The sequence below is a fragment of the Cuculus canorus genome, chromosome 2, assembly GCF_017976375.1.
Source record: "Cuculus canorus isolate bCucCan1 chromosome 2, bCucCan1.pri, whole genome shotgun sequence".
Taxonomy (NCBI): domain Eukaryota; kingdom Metazoa; phylum Chordata; class Aves; order Cuculiformes; family Cuculidae; genus Cuculus; species Cuculus canorus.
This window is the reverse complement of record NC_071402.1, coordinates 145,531,915-145,557,535: the sequence shown is the minus strand read 5'-3', so window position 1 is coordinate 145,557,535 and position 25,621 is coordinate 145,531,915. Positions and strand designations below refer to the sequence as shown.

Here is a 25,621-nt window from a genome sequence, read left to right as displayed (position 1 = left end):
CTGCTACTTTGGCCTGACTGCAACATATCCTTTGAAAGGTGTTTGTAAAGCTGTGGCAGCATGTCAAAGATAAGAAAGGCAGGAATTGGTTGTATTTGCCAAGCACCTGCCTTTGTTGGTTCCGTCCATATGAGTAGCTACCCTCACTTTTGAACTTTCCGAACTTGCTGCCCGTTTACTTACAAAAATCGCTAGCTCACCCAGACCTGGAGCATCAGGAACAGTTGTCCTTCCTGCAAGATTAGGTCATAGCATTAGATCAAAGTCCTGCTATGCCATTTCACGCCATGTGGATGCAACAACCCTGTGGATGCCAAGTTTCAACTCCCGAGTACAAGTGTCTAGTAACTTTACAATGCACACACAAAAGTTAAAGCCAGAAGTCAAACTTATGAGCTATATTTCATCTTTTTTTCCCCAATATTACACCTTTCCCATCCACCCTTATAGCTGCATTCCCAATTTAAATATAACAGGGCTGCTGCTAATGTCTATAACTTTACTGCCTGTCTTTACTTTGCGATTTTCTGTCTTCATCTGGCTATTGAAAATGGAGCTTGATAATGCCCTTTTAAACAGTTGAGGAAGAGTGATCCACCAAAGAGTTTTCTTCCAGGCAAAAGAAGTGCTGCACGGTATTAATTACCATGCAGGGAGCATGTAGCAGAAAGCAGTGTTGGCAGTCTGTAGGAAATAAACACAGTGTATTTGCTGCAGAGTTGCTGTGTAGCTGGAAGTGCAAGGCATGAGCAAGTGTCATTTATAAATGATTTTGAGAAAGTGCAGAAAGAGCACCTAATTTCACCTAACTCATCTTCCGAAAGCTGGATATCTCCTCTAAACTGGATATCTGGGTCCTTCTGTGGCTTAGAGAGATACTTCCAGCAAAAATACATCCCACCTTAAGAATGATCACCAGGATAAATCATTCTTTCAAGGTGCCTCTATCTCTCTCCCCAGGTCACCAAGGGATAAGTAGCTCAGAGTATCTCCCTGGGTTTTAGACAACTACTGTAAGGTGAAGTAAAGTTCACCCAGACTCCTCAGAAATGGGTGCCTGAAGCGGACAGGAAAGCTGGCAGACTTAGATAGCTGTAAAAGCTCATTTCTGTCATGGTGAACGCAGAGCTGATTGCCAGGGTTGGTACAGTATTGCCCATGTCAACGAGGTAAAAAAATCTTGCAGCTGTTTGGAAATCATTTGATATGTCACGGGATTAATGTACAACAAGCAGTGTAATCAGGCTACAAGTGAAAACGAAAATGGAAAATGAGCACAAGACCTTTATGTTCTGTTCACAAAGAAGCAAACGATTTCTTCAAGAAATGAAACGATTGTCTTAAAATATATCACCTGTTGATATAGCGGCAAATGGCGGTTGATTAGGCAATGTTACCTGCTGCTTCTGTGACTTGGCTCAAAGGCTTTTTGAATCTTGCTGGGGAAAGCTGAGACACCTGTGCTCACAGACACAGGCTGTGGCATTTTAAGTCACTCCTTCAGAGCACATATGCCACAGGAACATAGCAGTCAGCAGTTGGACGTCTTCTATAGCGAAGACACTTGATAGGACATAAGGATATGAGCAACATCCCTGAAGTGGAAGGCCATGGAAAGGAACGGTATTACCAGAGTATAAGAAGTGCACACAACATAGCCTGCCTAATTCAGCAAATGCAGTTCATTCACTTGAGCTTCCTCCTTTTTCTCTCAGCACGCGCTCAGCCCTGTTTAACATATGCTTGAACCCTGCTTAATTTAATGAGCAAACAGGTGCTTATAATTAGGCACATACTTAGTGACATGACTGACTTAAGACTCAAATATTCCTGTTTCAACATATGAACAAGACTGTTTCTATTAGGACGGAGCATCGCACGCTAGGATTTGTAATTACTGCAGACCACACTGTATAGACGATGAGGCAATATGAAGTGCTTCCACGTAGAAGACTGTTCACATGCATCCATTTAGGTTTGAGCTCAAAACTTTTTCTAATTGGGGTCAAAGTGATGGCCGTGTCTTAGATGGAGTTATGAAGCCCAAATCCTGAAATTCCTGTTGCTGCAAAACTCCCACTGACCTGAAACATGCAAATCAGATGCAGATGATAGACTCCTGTTAGAATGTCAGGGTAGCCTTCTTTCTGATATTTTAGTAAATTGCAGTAAATAGTTCTGTAGTTTAAAATTCAGGAAAAAAATAGAGGACACTGCATTTTCACTTGCAACCTGGTTTGTTGTCTCTGCCTCATGTAACTAAAACAGAGTGGACATAAAGGGCAATAGGTTAAGCAGTAATGACGCCAATATTTTCTTTTGTTGAGGCTTTAGTCAAGCTAAGGATGCAATGCTAATCTAGAGTCGTTTCTCTTTTCCTTAAATAATATTTTTATTGAGCAAGAAGCGGATGCCTGAATGGCCTTTTGATCGCCTAAAAACAACAGTGCCTCTAAGGGAATCTTTCCTGTTTATTGTATGCTGCTGCACTTGGAAAACACTAGGCTACAGTAGAGCTAGACTCCTTAACATACAAGAAGCAAGGCAAAACAGGATGAGGCCAAAATGGGAACTGTATATCACAGGAACTTGGAAAGGCAGGAAGTAACAAAATAAGTAGAAATTCTTGATTAAAAGTATAATTGTACCAGCTTGTGCAAGAGGATAATGACTTTCAAATGTCAGCCTTTGTGCCTGTTCGTAATGATAAAGCTATTAAACCATATGAACTGTTCTTAATTCCATTTCTCATGGCAGGTCACGTAGGATTCACAACTATTTTGTCCACTAAAATCTAAAGCATTTCTTCAGCAGTATATTCAAACAGTTGATTAAAAGGAGTACTCACTAGAATAGTGCCAACCAGGACTGCTGCACAGTAGTTTAAAACATGTCAGAGATTCTGTTATAAGCCCGTACTTTCAAGGATTTAAATATTACCTGTAAAAATTCACTCCTAGGATAAAAGTCAGCCAAAGAGTGAATATATAAACTTAATTTGTTGAAATACAAAGACATATTTTTTGTATTTTAGATGTTTCATGTGTAAAAAGGAGTAAGATCTTAAAACTTTTTAATGGAAGATCTGTTACTGAGAAGTAAATCTGTTTCAAAAATTATGTCAATAAATTAACTCTTAAAGCAGTTAATGTCTTTGCTATTTCAGAATTAATTAGAGCAGAGACAGTCACAAGGAAGTTACTGAGTTTTAAAGCTGCTGTACAGTTTAGTTTAGTCCAGCTTTGCATTGCTAGTGGAAAAAAAAAACATTTGCTTCAGTGGTTATTAGATCAAATGCTAACTTCCTCATCAGGAAGTTAAATTCTGAAAGAAGAAGTAAGAGTTTAGTTGTGCAATCACAATGCCTGAAAAATGTGCACCTACAGCCTCAATACAGTTGCTTCCAAACAGGAAGACAAATGTTGTGTTCGTGTCAACATGGGTGCTTTAGCCTTCCCCAGCACTTCAGTTAGAGTGTTAGTGCTGCTGATCCCCGGCCATGGGGTTCTGTTGCTTCCACATTGAAGCTGGTAATAACATATTTTATAATTATAGGCACATGCCATCAGAAGAGCCGTAGAATAAATTGTCACTACCAGATGGTGCAATGTTTTAGGGGGGAAGATGTTAGCTGAGAATTCTGCAGCAGCTTCTGGAAGTCCTACCCAGCAGGTGTTATTTATGGACTGTTTACAAGATTTTCACATATGGCATTCTTAAAAGGTTTGTAACTTTTATACTCTGCCATCCAGTTTATTTATTTTAAAAAATCCTACTCCAAAGGTCAGCTATGTTCTGTCTGTCTCAGCAACTCCAGGCCTAGGGAAAAATGTTGAATGTATCTCAGCATGGAGTAGTTAAACAAATGTGCTTTTAAACATGGCAGAGATGTTTTTGTGTCTTGTTCTCATATATCTTAGACCCTATGTCTCTTGGCTTTAGGCATCACTTAAAGGAGAGCACTGTTTAGCACCTCTTTCACATTCAAATGATCTATTTTTGTTCTTTTGTGTGGAAATGTCTGTATGTTTTCAACACTCTTCAGTTCATGTGAAAACAGACAGGAACAAACCAGGGAGACAAAGATTATGTCAGACTGGGTGAATAGTACTGAAGTGATTATGATGCATCTATACTTGTCAAAATCTTCAGAAGAAACCTCCTTTCCTTTTCCAGTTTCCAAGCAGCACAAGCAAACTGATTTCATACCCCTCCAGCCTGATGCTTTCTTCTTAAGTTTGGATTTCTGTCTCTGACCATCTTCCTCTGCTTCATCTGATTCAACTATGAAGGCCAAACCCAGTACTGACTTTCCTCCTTACCTGAAAGCAAAACAGAATGCCTTCTCTGTTTCTGACCACATCTTATCCATATACCTGAATAGAACCCATGCTAAGTAATGGAACTGTAGCTGAAATTCAAGTAATGGAAATACCACTACTCTGGTCTGGTCAATTCATTTTGTGGGTGCAAAACATGCCACAGTCCTAGACATTGTTACAATTGGGAGGTATTAGTACCTCTAAGTTACATTTACTGTGAAGGCAGGTGATAAAATTTCAACAATTGATTGAATAGTTGAGCCTCTGATTCAGAAAAGCAATGTTATAGGGCTGTTATTGTGTATACAATGTCTCATTCATTATATACGTGTATAATCAATTGCAAATGATGTGCTTTTCAAACATCTATTGTAGCTTATTGTAAGTCTATTAGAGGATATCTAATTTCCAGTAAGAAACTGTGTGTAAGAAATCCATCACCTCTTTTCTGGCAGGAGAGCCTTATAATTCAAACAGAGCCTGTCTGTCTGCTTTGTTACAGTGACCCTCTGGATTTGAGGATCTGAGGCTTTCTGCTGAAACATCATGAAAATAACTTCATGATACTTTCGTGTCTGCCGTGATAAGCCTCTTTTCTGACCAAGAGGACAAAGTAGCTATCTATACAGTATGCAAAAATGGGCACAGCTTTAAAACAGGCATTAGTCCAATGTCATAAAATAGTGCTATTAGAAAAACAACAAAATCCATGTTTTCAGGTCAAAATGACAAACCCATTATTTTCATCACCTGGTAATATCACAAGTGCTATTCCTTTTAAGAATACTTCCTGAGAGTATAGATTCTCTTTGCTCTTAGGAACCCAGTGCACAAACTTTGAACAGGATGTGTGGTTACTCACAGGGAGGATTGCAGGTTCTGGTCTTGTGCAAGTTTTGTCAAAACACGATTTGTGAATTCCATATTCTTCACTGGAGGGAAACCACTTGAAATTGTCTCTCAGCTGCAAGGTATAAAAGCAGCTATTAAAAATACCTCCTGCTACATGTTTATAGGTGCAGTAAGGAGGACTTGCCTTGGGCTAGGCCTCAGCGGGTTAAATTGCATCCACTTAAACTAATAGAGCCATGTCAGTTTTCAACTTCCGTGGAGCTGGAGCAGCCAGATAGGACATCATGCAGGTCCTGCAAGTTGGCCCAGAAAAGCTCTGTGAAAAGGACTTGAACATATTTTCAAACTGCTGATTTCAAATTGCTCTTTAAGAGCTGGGCTTCTTCAATCAGTAACACCGTTTCTCCTCCTGAGAATATTTGGCTCCACAGCAGAACTTGTGTATTACCATGCCATCTGATACCAAAGTCCACAAACTTTCAGAAAATGCCAAAGAAGAGCGTGAGTGCAGGGTTTTTGGGTTCCCTGTTGGGTAAGGTGTCTCCCACAGTCCTGCCCACAGGATGGCTGCTGCATGGCTCCCTTGGAGCTCATGGTCTCAGCCATGTGGCAAACTGACACAGGCATGTTTTTCCCTTTTCTTTTATTCTCAGTCTGGAAAAAGTTTTGTTATCTCTCTGAGAATTTAACTTATGCAGAGACTCTAGGATCAGGATGGTAGCTTCCTACGTTATACCTAATTAACCCTGGGAATTCATTTCCACAACACAGAACTAGACCAAGAACATGGGTAGCTTTATGAAAGAAAATTAAGGATTTGCAATGAAGACATAGAATATACACAATTACATTTCATACGATACAAAATAATTAAGGGATATAGGCCATAATGGTTCATTGTACAATCCAAGTTCTAACAGATGGGGATACGATGAAATTTCCCCATGGGAAAGTGATTTTATAATTGTAGAGATGAATATATTCCATTTACTTCTGTGTTTATTCTAACTGTGGATTTATATTTGCATAAACATTAAGGAAAAGCATCAGTCTATAACCTCTGGGTATTTTTTGCCATTTTTTTAAAATACAGAAGTAATTGCTGCATGTTTCTTAAAGAACAAAAAGAAAAAAATTAAAACTCTCCTTTTTTCTCACCCACACATTTCTCTTCACTCTGTATATCCCAGCCTTCAGATTGCCTCTCCCTCTGCAAAAGCCTGGGAAAAGATTCACAAGCACATGTGAAAAATGATAGTTTCACATGACTGTAGTAGGTTCACATCCTTATTATGTAAATAAGTGGTTTTGGTTTGGGCGTCTCTTTTGTGGGTTTTGTGCAGATGGTTAAATACTTAAAGACAGTGGGCCAAATTGTTCCTACTGGAATTTCACTGGCTTTGGCTAAACTACACCAGGAACTGAAGTAGGCCATGGAACCAAAATCTACTTTTGCGTATAATGAAATAGCCTTGTGGGTAATGGGATTGCTGCACAGTAGCAGAATACAAAAAAAACCCAAAAAACAAAAAACAAAAAAAAAAAAACGGTGAACAGATTTCCCTTTGTCTGTTCAGTAATTAATGAAGTACCTGGTGAATGGTAGATCTGAGAAACCTCACTTTGCTCCTGTGATCTACACTTCCTCCAGACAGGTAAGCAGAGAGCCGTGTGTGCTGGAGCCTGATTAATTAGCACAAGCCAGTTGTAAAATCTTTAGGAAACAAGCAGTGTCTGTTTTCTTTTGCACAGGATGCCAAGAGATGTATTTAAAGCATGAGAGTCAAAGGTCAGTTTGACATCACATACTCTTAAGAAAGAGCCCTCACTTGGATCCCTGTTTCATGTTAGAAATACTGTCTGTGAGCTGTGAAGCTATTGTACTTGATAAGAGAAGGAGTGGGATTAATCTACAGCAAGGAAAATTTAGGTTAAATATTGTGAAAAATATTGTAACTGCGAGATCACTTAAGCAAAGTAGCAGGCTGTCAAGGGAGACAGTCAAGGCTGGAAGTGACACTTTTCCATCAGAGCTGGTTTGGAGAATAATTAATAAGCATTTCTCTTTGAACAGGGGGAGGGGCACCAGGCTCTGCTAGCGGTCTCTGCCAAACCAAATGAGCCTATGAATCTCACAGACTTGCTGTGAGTTAATGCCTATATACAGATAAAATAGAACTCTCCGAAAGGACTTTTCCCAGTCTTTTCTGAGCTTGTGTTAGATATTCTAAATGTAAATTGAATGCAAATAATTTGAGCTGTTCTCTACAAAGCAGTTTACAATCTCCTGCACTAAATTTGATCCACTGGAAATTTAAGGGGTCGTAGTAATGGTTCATGTAATTCTTCCAAAACTAATTGGGTTGGAACAGTGAAAAAGTCTACTCCAAGCTCTGTGATTTCTTATTCCTGTTTTGTATTTATTTTCACAAATTTCTTGTTATAGTTTAATATTTCTAAGTTTTTAACGATCTATTCCACTATTAAAGTTAATGAATGAGTTAACATTGCATTCAGTGTGAAATGCATAAGCTAGATATGTGGCTGAAGTTCTAAATATTCTGCTAAGGGTTTTATCTTCAGATTGTTCAGGCTTATCCGCTTGCACTGAACCAGTGATAATAACATATCTTCCTTTCTGTCTTTGCTCCAGAAAGATAAAATTTGTCATTTCCTAGCATTTTACCCAAGTGCAGCAATTTTCAAAACAAATGCATTACCTCTACATTATTTTGGAGATGCACTGTATGTTCATTCATTTTCGAAATCTGATCACAGGAGGTTAAATCTCAGTCCCTAATCTGTGCCAACAGAAGTGGCAAATCATCTTAACAAAGGGCCAAAGAATTATTACCTTGATAATAACAGAAAATTTGAACTTGGCAGTTTTATATATTGGCCTGTGTCTAAAAGGCTTTAGTAAAGGTTGTTCTCCACCATCTCCACTGGGGTGGTGCTTCATAAAAGCAAACATTCGTTTTGAGCAGTAACAGGGGTTTTGGCAAAGTAAAGGCAGCCATAAGCAACATGAAATTTAATCCATAGCTTTCCATCTACTACACCCTACAGAGCTACAACCCAGAGAACCAAAAGAAAGAGATCAAAAGACTTTAAAAATGTCAGGCAACAGGATCTTATTTAAATTATTAGGTGAGATGCCCTCTTGTTTTTAACAATAGCAAAATATATTACGTAGCCTGTTTTCTTTTCTCCGTTTTATACTGGTTTTGACAAGCTGGTGAAAATTGCATGTAGAAATTGTATTTCTGCTTTCCAGCATCACTTTGGACAACATTTGAAATAATGTTTTCGTAAAACAATGTAATATTCAAAGGTATTTGAATCACGTAGAAGCTGGAGGATTTGTAACAGGTTCTTAAACAGTATTGACTGAAATAAAACTAATTTGATGAAAAGCCAGAAACCTGCCTTAGGTGAGCCTGATAAGCACTTAGGGAATATAAGAAGGCTTATCTATAATTCTGTTAAGCGATTCAGCTTTGAGAATTGTGCATTTCTAGTTCACATACATATGCTAAAAGTCGTTTTTGCCTCTCCAACAACTGAAATCATTAAGACCATATAAGAACAGATTTTTTTTCTTGTTATTTATATTGGCTTTATTGCAGGAAGATAGGTACTGTCCCAGCCTGATGTCATACAGCAGAACAGTAGAAACTTTCTCCCAAGCTGTATGTACAACCTCTGTGCAAAGTCCTTGTACACATGAGTAGTCTCACTGACATCAGCAAAAGCAGGCCTGTACAGTTTAATTCATGAAGTATGTCAGGTACATATCAATACTGTTGATTGATACTGTTGTTTTTATCTCATATTTTGTAAGGTGAGGCATATAGTCTGAATACAAGATCAGCTGAATAGTGAACTTCTCTAGCATACTGAGTAATTCATATTTCTAAATCATATGAGTAGTGGATAGTACTGATTTAATAAAGAACCAATCAGCCAAGAGTGATATGCTTAAAGTGAAAGAAATGCAAATAAAAGGTCATCAATATACACAGGATTAACGATCAAGGAGTTTTCACCATGCCTCCTTATCATGGATTTGCCTGTCTGTGTGTATGAAGGGTGGGCTGAAATGAGGGAAAAGATCTCTGCACCATTCTGTCTTCCTTACTTATGTTAATGCCTTTGGGATTCTTTTACAGAATAACACAGATATTGCAGATTAAGGAAAACAAGATGGGCTATTTTTAGAATCCAATTCATGTGAAACCAGTTTCACTTACCTTATAGCAACTCCCTGATTTTCTTCTCACAAGGTCTGCTGGCTTAAAGTAGGTGGGCAGGAGAGTGCAAAATTGAAGCACGCAGGACTTGCATCCTTAAGGATGACAATCATCAGGAGGCAGAACATGTGCTGGAGTGGAACAGATTTAAGTTCTGTGTGTAAAGGGCACTGCTCATTCTGGGTGAAAGGCGTTTCACAGAATGACTTGCCATAGTGAAGTGTTTACGAATGTGCTTGCCTCCTCTTGTGTTGCCCCAGGTATCTAAGACAGTTCCCACATGACAAACTAAGGGAGAGTCATTTATAATGTGACAGACTCATGCTAAGGCTGGCAGGGAATATGGTTAACCTCACAAGTCTTGATGTGACTGAAGAGACTCAAGATCTGTATGGGAGACAAGTCTGAAAATTAGCAGCCTCATTAATCAAATCACAATGTTTTGACAACTTCATGGTGTGTATGTAATCTATCCCATATACAGTTTGGATAAGGCTTTTATGTAATGAGATTTTTTTTCACTAACTTTATGTGAAAAAAACTCCACCCCACAGCACAATTACTGGGTTGTGTGCTGATTATCAAAAGGTGAAAAAGCGTAATAGCTGAGGTTTGGACAGAAAATACTGCCAGGATTATGTTTTACTAACCGAAGTATAATCGCTATCATCACTGATCTGAAATTCTGAGGGAAGCCATCCTCTCACACCTGAGCTTAGGTACAGGAAACACCTCTCTTCAAAGAAGAAATCCTTTAAATCCATTTGCCTAATGTGTTTAGTCAAGAGTGAAAGAAGTGTAGTTAACCTTCTGGGGCACCCTGCCGTAACACACCAGGGCATCTCCCTCAGATAACCAGTTCCCCAGAGCAGCAGGATGCTCAGCACAGGGTAATTCAGAGTAATTTTGTGTCCCTCAGATGTCAGACAATCATTTTCTGTTTAAAAACAAACTCTCCCCCAGTCATTTGTTCTTCAGACTCCTTGTAAGTACCCATCATAAGGAGCTTAGGGAGTCTCTTGCCATACCTAGTGATTTATGCAGAAGGCTTATTAATACTTTCAAGTATTAATTGTGTGACTCCCTGAACATGTAGACAAGACTACATACACGAGTATTTCTGAGTTATAAAGAAATGCTATTGCTTGTTATAATGTGCTTAGTAGAGCAAGGTTTGATGTAGTGGCAAAAATGTCATATTTCACTATGAACATTTTGAAAAAGTGGCTCACAAAAAAATACATAGTATTTCAAGTCTCTTTGTGCTTCATCTTGATTGTCCGTCTGCAAAGGTAAAAATTTTAAATCAAAGCTAATTCATCAATTCAGTTAATCAAATCAATTCATCCAGTGCCTTCACACTCTTTCAGGGAACTATCAATATATGATTTTCCCCATTGGGAAGATGAGGGACAGAGAAGTTAGCTGGCACTTGGCTTCAGTTGAATAACAATGGCATAGGAACAGAGCCTGTGCTTTCAGGCTTCCAGTCCAGTCTCTGCTCACTTTCTCCGTCATCTTCTATGCCCCTAACTGATCTAAAGCCTCATTGTACTGAGGGCCATCTAGGCTCACATCCACTTGGATATGAAGCATGAAATCTCAACTCCCTTTTTAATGTCCTAACTTTATGGCCCTGTTAGCTACTGCAAGAGCAATGCAGGGCTGTAATGACACAGAAAGTTTACAGTTGGCCAAACAGGGAAGTCCTGGACAGTCCTATTCCCTTCCCACACTCCTGCCTTGCCAGCCAGTGGCTGCCATGGAAGCAACTTCCAAGCTGCCACATCCACGCTGCAAAGATGTGACTGCATTCTCCATAACAAAGTCAAATTCGCAAAGCTGTGGTGGCAAGGGTTTCATTGTCCCCAGTGGGAACGTTCAGCACTGAACAGTCTATGACATTATTAGTACCTCACTCAGTTAAATAAAAATAGTACAGACATGTTCCCATGTTGTGACCACATCTCCAAATGCAAGAATAGCAATTTTCAGTAGAATTTATCACTGCTCTGAGCAACACTGTTAACGAGCAATACTGTTATCTAATGCTGCATAGAAACCTTGCTCAGGTTCTTTCCAGTTCATATATCCATTTTTTTGCTGGCATTAGAGGCTTTTCCATGGTCCTTATCCCTATGGGGAAAATAAGAGACAATCCTTCATCAGTTCCCCTCTTATCCCGCTGCTAGTTCTGATTTTTGAGCATTCCCATGTGGAATTTTCTTGGGGGAAGGGACAAAAGTTTGGAATATTTCTCAAAACTGTCTGGCTGGTGTGGTTCCTACATTAGTCATGTGGCAATCATGCAAGGGCAGAGGCCACTGTGTTATCTGTTTGAGGAGCAATGTGCAGTAATTGAGGAGAAGCTGAAATATGGTCTGTTATATGCCAAGTATATGAAAATTCAGTTCATTGGAGCTGTTTCAGGAATCTGTTCACCTCGGCACGCATTAGTGCTGTGAGTCAGGCAGGATTTTGCCTCAGTAATAGTCTGTTAGTCTCCTAACATCCCTTTGTTCAGAGAGAGAGAAAAGACTGACTTTACAGTGCCCATGAGACCAAATTCAGGTTAAAGCTAATAAGGAATGTGTACCTTAGTTTGTTAAAAGCTTTTTTCTGCATGTTTCAGGAAAGAGGGGGGATAATTGCCATTTCACCCCTGTAATAAAAAACAGGATCCAGTATCTTGGAAATGTTTACAATGTAACAAAATGAGTTTATGTTAGGTTGTAAAATTTTAAAGGAGACTAGGTGCTGACACCTAGGCTCAAGGCATGAAGCACACGAGCTGTTCAGAAAGGAAGGGGTTGTCTTTAAAAATTATGAAAACAATATTTCAGTTTGAAAAAAACAAGTGATTTTGACAAACAGTTTCAGATTCCCCCAATTACAGATCCTCCCCCTGCCCAAGTACCAGTTGTGTTATTCAAAGTAGGGGATGAGCACAGTATCTGTATCATCTGGCTCAGACCTGGGTGTGATGTTGTTTATTTGTGTATCTTAGCACTGAGACACCAAATCTCCAGGTTTCCCTTTTGTTAGCATGCTACAAGCTGTGCCGCTGGTGGAGAGAGGACGGCTCCAGAAGCTCCTTGCGACCTGCAGTGCACCCCAGGAGCTGCACCACCTCAGACATAGCATGGGAAGGGTTTACGACTGGAGGATGGAAACTGCACTGCCAAAAGGAGTCCCTGATTCCTTCTGTGCAAGCCAGACATCTATGTGAGCCAGCTCAGGGGGCTCAAAGTGAGGAAAGGGATGGGGCATTATCTCATTTCCTTCCCAGACTTCCTACTACTGTTTTTGGCAATTTATACCTTTAAGAATGCGTAAGGCAAACAAACCTTGTTCTCCCTAGTGTGCTAAAGCCTGTCTTTTGCATTATTAAACTGCAAAGGAAAGCATGGCGTTATCTTGCTCAGATTCCCTGCACGTACAAGAGAATTCAGCCCAATATATTTCATGCTTGTCTGTCTGGGTTAGTGTGCTGTTTGCTGTGAGTGAAGGAGAGGAAAGAATCAATGATTAATACCACAGAGTCTTATACAGATTTTTCATGTATGCATTTCACTACTAAGTAGACAAACAGAAGTAAAAGCACTAATAGATACCTGACTGAAAGTGTAAACAAAACAAAAGCCATCAAATCAGGATTTTACCCATTTAATTACAGAGTAGGTGTTTTCATCAGCCATGTGATGGCTTATTGCCTTTCAAGGCTTATTTATTGTAATTGATTAAGGAAGACTTAGAGAACCACTGTCTTATGGGTAGCAAAAGGAAAGAAGTTGCAACACCATTTACATTTGTAATTCATTGAGTTACTACAGGTCCCCTTAATATTTCAGGTAAAACATTATTATAACTCCATGTCACACTCACACTGTCCATTTCCCTGAGTAGAAAGCAAGGACAGAAGCCTGACCCATGAAAGACAAATCTACATCATTATCCCACACTTTTTTCAATACAGTAATAGCTGTTTCCTGAAGACTCTATGTTTTTTTGGATCACAGCTGTTGAAGCCACCAGGACAAGGGTGGGAGAGAGCAGTTATAGGAGAACATTACTGCTGACCTCAAAAGTAGCAATTTCTGTGTGAGCCTGTTAGTCTTGACGTAGGTTTTGCACTGCCCTGATTCCAAAGGCAGGGGTCATCTCACAGCCATGCAGCTCCAAACAAGATTTAGCCTTCACTGACTATAGGTCCAAATGTTCAGCAGATTGAAGAGAGTATAGTTCAAGAAGTTGCGCTGATGAGGGAGAAAATGGAAGTGGAAAGAAGACAAACTCAGTCCCATCTAATGATTACTTCCTTGACATTTGTGCAGTTCCCGCTGGGGATTTGAGCTGGCATGCTTGTATGGAGTATGGTCCCAATTACTGAAACCCACAAGCTATATATGTGCTTGTGTTGTGTGTATGTTCATTACCCTGCTTGCTGTCACAAGTAAGTATTTAGTACCAGAAGAAAACTATGTAAAATTCTTCAGCAGACATTGTGAATGCTGACAGGTTTTCAACTTAGTTTTCCATTGTAAAATAGCATGGGCTGATGCACCTCTGATAGAACTCCACTAAGCTCTGTAAATTTGTACCAGGGATGATGCTGATCTGCTTTGCACATTTTCCTTCCTGTAAGTCATTACCGCATGCCTCTCTTTAAGAAAGACATTTTTATGAGAGGTGGATCACGGGGGTGGGATATTTTGTGTGGCTGGTTTGCCCCATGCTCCAGCTATAACAATGCAGTTTCACTAGGAGCTGGGTCATATGGCTGACCTCAGCTAACAAGCTGTTCCTGTTTTTAGGCTACTGGGAATGTTTATTGGCCACTGTTTTCCTCCATTCTAAACACATAGTTATTTCTCAAGTCCCATATAAATCATAAGGTCACAAAACCAATAAAAACTGTGACATTGTCTATGATACAGGATACAAAAGAACTAACTTCAGGCTTAGCAGCTTTAAACATCTATGATATATTTTATCATAATGTAAATACATTCATTGATGTTATATATACTTTCTAGTTCAATGATACACACAATAAAATGGTAATAAAATTGCTTAATGGGACTAACTTTTATATACTGATATTTCAAATTGGTACAGTTTAACCGTGAGCTCTATTACAAAAACAATGTACTGTAACTCCATACTAAACTGAGTTTAAAAGAAATAGTGATCTGTTTGCAATAAATTTTAAATATTCACATACTTTATAAGAAAATGATTCTGAGGATGCTATTGAATTTCGTAAAGCAGATTTCAACAGCAGAAACTCATGGGAAGGTCTGTACTAATTGGTTTGACAGAGTGGTGTGTGCAAAACCCAGCTACATGGTACGCTACCAATAGGAGTTTTATTTATAATGTCTGTACTGAAATTGGACAACAAATTAATAAAAAGGATTGGTAGCAATTACTATTATTAAATTTGCATAGAGGTTTCCACTCTACTTCCCTGTTCTCATTTGCTTTAGTTGCTTTGAAATGTGTATCTTCTAGGTTGAAAGTTTCCAGGCTGCTACTTAGCTTGAGAATGAACTTCAGAAGGAGAGAGCTAAAATGATTCGTGTCTTTTTTTGTACAAGAAATACAAAAATATACACATAGAGATATGCACACATATGTGTGTGCACATGTCCCTATTGCAAAACAAAAGAAGAACCATGGGACTTTTTCAGGCAATTCTTCATCGTGCTTTCTAAGATCAGGCGACTGAAATTTGAAAGCATCATCCATGAGTAAATGTTCCTTGCACAGCCCTTATGAAATATCGTTTAGATTTCACAAAGCCAGGGCTTCTTTAAAGTTACCAGCTATGTGAATTACTCATGCTGCTTAAGGGTTGTTTGTTGAAGTGGCAATGTACACAACCAAATGGTTTTGTGCTGAGATAATGGCCCACCAGGAAACATGTAGACATTATAAGTGGGTTATCTCCGAACTACAAATACTTCTTATCCAGCTTTGTGTGCCTTCTGTGCCAGAGGGATTTTCTAGATGTTATGGCCAGGCACTTTGTCTTTTCAAGTTTATATTATATGAAAGCAGTCAGGAGACACGGATTTCATGGGTCCATACTGGGACCAGTGCTGTTTAATATCTTCATCAATGATATAGACAGCAAGATTGAGTGCACCCTCAGCAAGTTTCCAGATGACACCAAGCTGAGGGGTGCAGTTGCCACACCAGTAGCATGGGATGTCATCCAGAGGAACCTGGACAGATGGGAGAGGTGGGCCTGTGAGAACCTCATGAGGTTCAACAAGGCCAAGTGCAAGGTCCTACACCTGGGTCGGGGCAATCCACAGTTTCAATACGGGATGGGGGGTGATGTTAATCAGAGCAGCCCTGCAGAGAAGGATTTGGGGGTGCTGGTTGATGAGAAGCTCAATATGAGCCAGCAATGTGCGCTCACAGCCCCAAAGGCCAACCATATCCTGGGCTGCATCAAAAGAAGCCCGGCCAGCAGGTCGAGGGAGGTGATTCTGCTCCTCTATTCCTCTCTTGTGAGACCCCATCTGGAGTATTGTGTCCAGTTCTGGAATCCTCAATGTAAGAAGGATATGGAGCTGCTGGAATGGGTTCAGAGGAAGGCTACAAAGATGATCAGAGGCGTAGAGCACCTCCCATAAGAGGACAGGCTGGGAGAGTTGGAGTTGTTCAGTCTGGAGAAGAGAAGGCTCTGAGGAGACCTTATAGCAACCTTCCAGTACCTGAAGGGGGTGTACAAGCTGGGGAGGGACTTTTTACAAAGACATGTAGTGATAGGACTAGAGTCAATGGGTATGAACTAGAGAAGGACAGATTTAGACTAGACATAAGGAGGAAATTCTTCACGATGAGATTGGTGAGGCACAGGAACAGGTTGCACAGGGGAGCTGTGGATGCCACATCCCTGGAAGAGCTCATGGCCAGGTTGGATGGGGCCTTGGGCAGCCTGATGAAATGGGAGATGTCCCTGCCCATGGCAGGGGGGTTGGAACTAGATGGTCTTTAAGGTCCCCTCCAACTGAAACTATTCTATGATTCTATGATTCTACGATCTTGAAGTGTTACAACAGGCTGCCAAAGGTCTTCTCAGCATTATGACAACACTTAGCTAATAATGGCACCCATTTCACACACTTTAGGACTCGATTTTCAATCCAGAAAAGTCTCTCCTTTATGTAGTTCAAAATCTTTTTTCTTTCGGGATAGTTTAAGAGAGCCTGCCCCACAAAAACACAAACAAACAACAAAAAAACCCACAGAAAAAGTTCTAACACATGATATGAACACTGACTGGCCAAAAGTTTCAACAACAAAGCTGCATTTTTTCCTATAACTCCACTTGTTGTGCCCAGTCCTGTGGCCATATATGCAGGCTTTAGGTACAGTCACACCAAAAATCAATCCACTCATTTACATGTGTCGCAATTTCAGGAAAGGAAGACCCACAGAAATAATTTCTATCACAGACTAGGTATGTAAAGACACTAACCCCACAGTGGATTTTTCACTTGGCCAACAGTCTGCCCTAAGGAAATGTGGTGCAGAAATCAGAACAAAATGAACAGTGAGAAGTATTGAGTTCCAAGCGCCTAACTCTGCATCCTTATTACTCTCTTAATATAGTTCCTAACTGGAGATAAATGAAAATCCCCATCATTTTGCTGCCTTTATTGAGCTTCAGGACACGATTGAACATAACTTGGGTTCTAAAGCTGATATGTATATGTCTGCAATTTCCTTTTTCTTTAGCCTCTTCTGCTTTCATTAATTGTGGTTGTTGCTCAAAGAGGTTGTAGACAGCCCACAAGGGACAAATATTTGAGTTTCAAAAATGTGGAACTTATTTTATGTTCTGAACCTTCACAGTTTCTGTGAAAAGCTAACATCTACCTAATACACTTAAAAGTCAAGTTCCTAAGGTTATGATTAATATACCATATAGTTCCCAACAGGATAATTACGAATTAATCAGCAGTTCAAAACTCCCAAATGGAGTACTATAAGGTTGCCATCACTTTAAAGCATTCCTTTTCTGCTTTCCTGGAAAGAAAAAGAAATCACAAATTATTTTGATCTTCTGTTGATGCAACTCTTTCTCTGCTCAAGGCATTTGAGGAAGTAAACCTGAGAAGTTTCTATAACTTACCAATTGAGCAGGCTTTTCAATTAATTCAGCAGAACATGCAAACAGTGTTAACCCAACCACGAATCATAAAACAAGCTAGACACATGAAAACAATGTTTAATAGATAAAGAGACATGCAGATAGTGTTTGAGTCCTTGTAGCAGTGTGAGTGTGTATATACGCATGAGTCTGTATGCTTACATCTGTTCTACAGAAATCCCACAAATGTATTTGTAAGACTGTGTGAGACTTTGCAGCCCCTTCCTCCAGTCATTCTGTGGCTTAAGAAGACTTCCAAATTTCAAGCCTCTGTTAAGAAGCCTTATTTGAAACCCACAAAAACTGTTAGGAATCTTTCCATGTGAGCTGGGCTGGGCTCATATTTAAAATATGGTATCTGGCTATCTAGACTTTGTTCCTTGCTGTTTGCAAAATTTAAGGGAGGCTGTTGGCACTCAGTCTATCTGTTCTGTCTCCACAAATGTAAAACGAGAATGACAACTTTACCTCAGAGGAGTGTGGCAAAGCTTCGCTTATAGACAGATTGGCATACTTGGATGAAGTTGCTCATCTAACGAGAAGTTTTCTGATTGATGGGCGTCTCTTGGGAGGTCATAAAAACAAAACCAAAACTGTATAATTGAATTTTTGGAAATATTTTTTTTTACTTATAAGAACTCACTCTTACGCAAGATGACTGACTGCCTGTCCACCTTTTTTCTCTCTCTTATCGCCTAGAATATCTTCCCAAAATCTAACCATACCAAGTTAATGGTTAAAAGCCAAATTAAGCAAAGGCATAACCTCACACTTGAACTGTCTGTATGAAAGGATATAAAACTTGAAGTAGAGTGAGTAGTAAGAAAATCACTTGGAAAAAAATATTTCTTTCTGATGTCTTAAGCCCTTAGTTGATACATAAGCTAACTATGAAACAACTAGTACAAATTAGACTGCATATTATTTTGTGAAGAACATCGGAAAGTTGGCAAGAGGTAAGATTTTGCAGTGAAATAGGGAGGTGAACAAGTTGTAAATGACTCTAATGTATTCCAGATGGCGTATTTTACTTGGGAACTGAATTTAAAGTAATTAGAGGCATGTGAATTTCCTATAAATACTAAACTTCACCAGTTTGACACTAGAAAGCTCCTTGTCTCTGAAGTCTTTAGGCTGCTAAGTGTTTCTTTTTTCCTCCACTTAAAGTGGAAGTCATGGATTTGTAAATTTGTCTTATTTGACAGAACTCTTTTTCCATGAAAAGATAGCTTTTTTCTATGCCAGAAAGTTATGAACCAAAGTTCCTCACTGCAGAGATTTAAAATTGAATGTTTCTTCCCAGAAGAGGTTTTCATTTTTATATACTGGGATCATTATATTACAATTTATTACAGTATGTGGCAAGCAGTGAAATCAGTGGAGTTTGCCCTACTTCAAGATCAAATCTTTTCATTGGTAAAATACTTTTTGCAGACAGATATGCTGAAGACCTAAGCAGATGAATTTTGCTTTTATGTCCCCCAGGACACTGCAGTACTAAAACAGCAAAATCTGGTCCACAACCTTTGATTCTTCATTTTCTGCTTTATGTTGTTACACTAATTTCTGGAGTGAATCCTTGTGTTCACATTTCTGTTGAAGAATTATCCAGGTTTTATTTGGTGTCAATCGAGTAGGACTAAGTAAATACAAGGTAAAATATTCTGTCACCAGTTGCACCGTCTTTAGCCATATATTAATGTAAACTGGCTTAGATCCATTGACATAAAGAGGCTAATCTCATTTGCAGCAGCTAAAAATCTGTCTACTGTTCTCAGTGGAGCTGTATAGATAAAAGTGCAGATATAATCTTGCTTATTTAGTTCAGATCTCAGTTCTGCCAGTTCCAGGTACTCAAAAGGCAAGAGCCAAACAGCCAAAAGCATGTGATAAGATGAAGGATAATCAGATTTCAAAATAGTAGCGATTATTTTTATTACTTCTGCATTTTGAACTTTTATTGGTTAAGGTATGTTGTATTTCAGATTCCTCTATTCTGCAGAGAATTAAAAGCTTAATTTTAAAATGAAAGGACAAATCCCAAAGTATTAGGTTATTCCAGAAACCAGTGTAATAATAAAACTGTTGCTAACATGAGTCACAATCAAACTGTTACAGTGGGTAGCTGCAGATCTTCATCAATGTCTTTGTTACATCTTTTCTCTTTTTCACTACAGCAATGTCTTGAACTTAAATAGACCCACACTAGTTCATTCTTAATGGAGACCCACTGTCAGTTAATGGCATTAGTAAATTACTGAACAGTGGCCAAATCCCAGTGGCCTTATTCCCAGAAACCTCTTAGGCTGACAGGACCTTTGTATGAGTAACTTCAGTGAATTTTGGCCCTGGGTTAAGACCATAAAAAAAACAGCTCACAAAAGACCAGTGGAAACAAAGGCCCCCCAAACTGTTAGAGATTTCAGTAAATTGCAAATCTTTAATCGATTCAAATTGCATATTTAAACATCCAGCACTTTAGAGAATGTGGGATTCAGATGATACGTTGTCTCCCTTGGGAGGCTTCATCTGCACCATGAATCCAGTATAAGCAAAACCAGTTTAGAATCAGTGCCATGAGCACTTACTCCCACTTCCCCTTTCTCATGGAGTTTGCACTGCTTGGATGGTGCTAATTCAACCGTATGGGTGTCCACAGTCAGATAATGATCTGTGGAACTTTTAAATAGATTTAAGAGAGAAAGAAAGAGGAAGAAGAAAGAAAGCAATGAAAGAAAAGGAAGAAAGAGAAAGAGAGAAAGCAAGAGAAAAAAGAAAGACAAAGACAAAGAAAGAAAAGATGGAAAGAAGGAAAGGAAGGAAGGAAGGAAGGAAGGAAGGAAGGAAGGAAGGAAGGAAGGAAGGAAGGAAGGAAGGAGGGAAGGAAGGAAGGAAGGAAGGAAGGAAGAAAGGGAAGGAAGGAAGGAAGGAAGGAAGGAAGGAAGGAAGGAAGGAAGGAAGGAAGGAAGGAAGGAAGGAAGGGAGGGAGGGGGGGAGGGAGGAAGGATACTGCCCATCCAATGCCATAAGACAGGTCCCCTTGCCCCCTTGCCAGGTTGGGGCACAGCAGGTCCTGGAGAGCAGGCAAGCTGCACGGAGCCTCAGATGGAGCACAACCTGATGTTATGGGCAGAAAAACAACCCATCTGGGGCTGTCATTATTTTTTTTTTTTATATTTAACAGCATGTACTTCTTTTTCTTTTTGCTAGTAAACTGGGACTAACTTTGTTGTCCCTCGAGTGCCTGCAGTTCTTAAGCTTTTAGCTCTGGGGTACAGCTTGCCTTGTGCCACAGGCACTGCAGTAAATCCCATACCACTAGCCTTCAGTCACCAGTGGGGTAAAAATCCACAGTGCGCAGCAAGTCAAAGCTCTTTATTTAGATTTCTTCTTGCCTTCTGTTCAGTTAAAATGGAACTTGCAAGGAATAGTGATAATTTAAAAAAAAAACTCTTTATCAAATAAAGGCAAAAGAAAGATACATACTAAGAAGGAACTTCTCAGAACCAAAGGTAGTCTGACTAGTGTGGATAATTTGTGTCAGGGAGAGATTTAGCAGCTTGATGGAAGTGGAATCAGAGTGATAAAAGAAACAGAGAGAGAGATGGAGAATCTTTTCATTCTAACAGGTCTAATAACCAAATTTTGATCTAATAACCAAAATACTCATAACCACCCTACAGATGCGTGTCGTAGTAGGCTGCAGAAAAATATGGCGTATTCAGATGTAAATTATAGTTGTATATGCTTCACTGTTGGTTTCACAAGGTAAAATGGCAGATACTTAGATTTCAGCTGAGCTCTGCTTATGTCTTGGGAAGCAATTTAGGCAGAAGGCATGAGATCTCACTGCCCCAATAACAGGAAAATGTGTAGAAGTAGAGCATAGCTTGACAGAGTGTCTGGCTTCAGCAGGAGGCAGGGCTTCCCAGCACTTTCACTTCACCTTTTGTAGTACAAGGTGCTATGGCGCATTTCAGGGGTCCCCACCATGTTCAGAACTGAAACTAGCTATAAGCACTGTTATCGCCCACTAGAAACTGGAAATAGAAAAATAACCAAAATCTGTATTCTACAGCTGTTTATGTTTCTCATTGACTTCGAAAGAAACCCAGTGTTCGTTTTATAAGTATTCCTTGGCCTTCTCCTCAAACCGATAGCTTAGACTTCCCCAAAAGAAGAGCAAGTTTTTTGCAGTTCCTTCAAGAATTTGTAGAGGAATTTGAGATTCCCTCATCTTTCCAATTTCCCTCATCTCTCCCAGACACTGTTTTACTGAACCATAAAATTAGGACCATCTAGTAATGGCATGTTCAGGCACTGGCTCTGAGGAGCAAGGGAATCATGCGAGCTCTGCATTGCGTTTCAGTGGGCTCCTACCCGAGAGCCACACATGGTCCTTTCATACCACAGAGGGTGCAAACAGAAAGTAAACAAAAATGGCATATCCAGAAAGACCCAGACAAGCCAAAAGGGAATGCTTTTGTATTATGGCATAGTGGCCCCATGAACATATCCATGGACTACCGCCTCTTATGGGCAGGCATCTTCTGTTCTCATACATGAACTCATGCTTTAGTTTTTCACCTTAAACTACTCTCAATGGTTAGCACCATGTTTATATTTACATCTATGTGCCATAAACCGTAAAGGACTATAACATTACAAGAAATATTTGCCACACCATTGGCAGCAGTAACTGAGCGAAGAATTGCCAAGTGGGAAATCCAAATTTGCAAACTCAGTGTTCTGGGCTGTGTGCCAAGACTGTCTGGGCACTGCGGAGGTGACACATTCAGTCTCCTCAGAGGGATGCCAGTGTGCCAACTGCGTCCCTGGCACAGCATCTTCTCTTGACAAACTTATGGAGTAGAACGGCTACCAAGTCCAGAGGGAGATGCAGGCTGCTTTCTGAGCTTCCTTGGCAGCAACTCCATTTTCAAGTTGTGTACTTTCTCCTATTTGCAAGAACGGTTGTTTGTGATACACTGAAGTCTCTAGTAAGATTTTGAAAAGTGCAAAAATGACAGCAGGACATTGGTTTCCAAGCATAAACTAGTAAAATCCAGAGTAAATTCATTTGCCTAAGAAATAAATAATATAGTTACTCACTTACAGCAGCCCAGATATCAGATGTTGCCACCAGTGTAGGAGAATCAAAACCCATTTGTCAGCTGCTGAGTGAGAGAAATAACCTGTAGAATATGAAGGCTGTAGGGCTGATCTCTAAAGTTTCTCCTTTTCAACTTGTATTTATAGATTGTTTACTTTTAGGGTGTAGCAGAATAAAAATACTGGATTCAAACCTTTTGGGGTTATCTGTTTTTTTCTTCTTTACATATGAAATAAAAAAGCATTCGAAGATTTGCTTAGCATTTTAGTTAAATTTTTCATATCATTCAGAAATAGGGTTCTCTGTGTTCATCTGAAAAATTATCTGCTGTTGAGGTTTGAGCAATGAATGGTGCCTGGGAAGCTAGTGAAATACTGTTATTACGGAGAGGAGAGCAAAAACTGTCACTCAGGTGCTGTGGGTTTAAGTGGTTACTCTTATCTCTTTAACAAAATTTAATTATTCAGAGAAAGGTTGTCTTGTTAAAAATTCCCAACATTCATTTTTTCCCTGAAGTATAAAAGGTAGCAGCCTACATTCCTGAGTATTTCCTACGAGTTTTGCAGGGATCTGGCATCCTTAAGGATATTTCTAAAGTGAGGAGGGAAGAGAAGTTCTGGGATCTCTTACAACTCTCTTCCCAACTTTCAAGTCCTGTTTTACATTTATCATAAAGAAATTATAGAAAGGACAGAAGTCTAATCTGAAAAAAATGAAGGCTACTTAAAGTATCTGTAAAATTATCTCAGAAATTAATTTACACTTTGCATTTCCACCAATCTGAAATGGACAGTGAAGCTAACTAGCTGAGCAATTGCTACTAGAAAAATCAAATACATAAGAGGAAATGCAGTTAACACAATATTTCACATATGTTAATGCTTACAGTTCCATCAGTGTCAGCTTTATTTTCTACTTGATATACAGCAAAGCTGGCACACAATTTTAACTGATGAGGTAATGTCATTTTCAATTTAAGGAGCCTTAAGCCGTCCATTTTAACTAGTGATATCATCTTTGCAGTTGTCTCACAGGACTTCATGTAAACATAAGTAATGTGCCCTGAACAGTTTGGAGTAGCGTTTTAAAAAATGACATTGGTCATCATGAAGACATTTTTTTCCTTTGATCTCTTTAAAAACGTCAGGCACACTTTATTGTCCTGTCATTTTTAGCTCTTCCTTGTGTATTAATATGCTTGGAACATTTCAGTGAACATAAGAGTAGAGTAAAGGTCTAAACAATTAATGGCAACGTTTTAATGTCAGTTGTAGTAGAAAAATGAAAAGTAAATGAGATTGTCCGGCTAACAGCAACTTGTTAAATAAAGCAGTGGCGTTGCTGAGACACAAAGACGTGAGGGCAGAGAAAGGCTTTTCACTGCAATCCAAAAGAGGCCCAGAGCACACCCCATGCTCCAAATGCCACCACCTTTTAGGAAAAGATTAAACTGATTCTACAAATTGTGCCTGCTCCTCCTTCCTGTCTGGGGTCAAGTGAAATCATCTGCTAATAAAACTTAAAAGCAGACCTGCTTCTGCACCTGCAGCTTCTGCCTCTCCATGACTTTTATTCTCATTTGTATTCTCTCGGCTGGCTCAGCACATCGAGCTGCTGGGCTCTCCTCAGCTCTCTGAAACCAGATCTGTCGGACCAAGCCCTACATATTGGCATCTCGGGTGACAGGGCTGAGGAACCCTAACAGGACCATTGCTTCCAGGCAAACTTTTACTACCAATCATTATTGATTATTATATACTTTTCCTTATAAAGACCTTAGAAATTAAGGAAGTAACCAGGGGAGGATTTAGCCTTGCCCAGACTGTTAAGTAATCACCTGCTGTACAAGTATGAATATTATAACATAATTCTTGGTTCAAATACCTAAGCGTGGATGATTTGTAATAAGACAAGTTTGTCTGAGAAAAAACAAGCACTGTGACCGATGCGTGGATTTTGTGATATGCTGCAAACTATTTGTCCACCTAACAAGGAAAATACCAGTTTTTTTCTACCGCTGATCTGAAACACAGTGCAGTTTTGAACAAAATCTGATGTTTAGGGGTTTATTTATTATTCTGTGGACATATGTTTGGAGGACAGCATATGGAAATCAAAGTATTGTTCATAAAGAGCTCCAGCCAAAAAGACATTTTTGAATTCATAACGGATCTTCACAGTTTGAAAAGAATGCTATGCATTATGTATTGATAACAATACTGCACAGACAAAGGAATACAATTTAATAATACAGAATTGTGCTCATGAGATTTCCTTTTTTTTTGTTAATTGGTTACTTTAGCTGACATTGTCTGCAGGCATAATGGACACCATTCTTCCTAATAGTTCCATGTTGCCAGATGATGTCTACAGACATAATGTAGTCCATTTTAATTATTTCATTTTGCTTACATCTTTCAGCGTAATGCATTTTCCAAGCAAGCTAGCATTTTTCTTGATTATCTATGTTGTGTTATGGTTTCTAAATTAATTAGGTTTCCTTCTTTCCTGGAAGTTAAAAGTTTCTTCCTTCCATTTATCTACCAGGTACGATTATGTTGAAGTGATTGATGGCGATAATGCTGAAGGACGCTTATGGGGAAAGTACTGTGGAAAAATTGCTCCACCTCCTTTAGTGTCTTCGGGACCACATCTTTTTATTAAATTTGTTTCTGACTATGAGACACATGGAGCAGGATTTTCTATTCGTTATGAAGTTTTCAAAAGAGGTGAGAAACAATTCATTGTTATATAGCGCATAACCTGAGATTTTTGCTTTCATCAAAAAGTTCACCCTAATTCTTCAGGATGGGAGGAATACATGAAAATGCTTGAAAGAGAGAATTGTGTCACCCTTGTCCTTCCAAGATGGGGCATGTATCTGATGAGTGTGAATCATTATGAATCCAGT

General features: G+C 39.3%; 1 protein-coding gene across 3 annotated transcripts in view; it reads left to right on the top strand.

Moving 5' to 3' along the window:
• The window catches only part of NRP1 (neuropilin 1), a 114,679-nt gene that overhangs the window by 21,118 nt on the left and 67,940 nt on the right, over nt 1–25,621 (top strand). For all 3 annotated transcript variants that reach the window (XM_054060851.1, XM_054060852.1, XM_054060850.1), the window contains exon 4: nt 25,258–25,439. In XM_054060851.1, the coding sequence (XP_053916826.1) occupies nt 25,258–25,439 (182 nt within the window). The remainder of the gene's footprint in view (nt 1–25,257; nt 25,440–25,621) is intronic.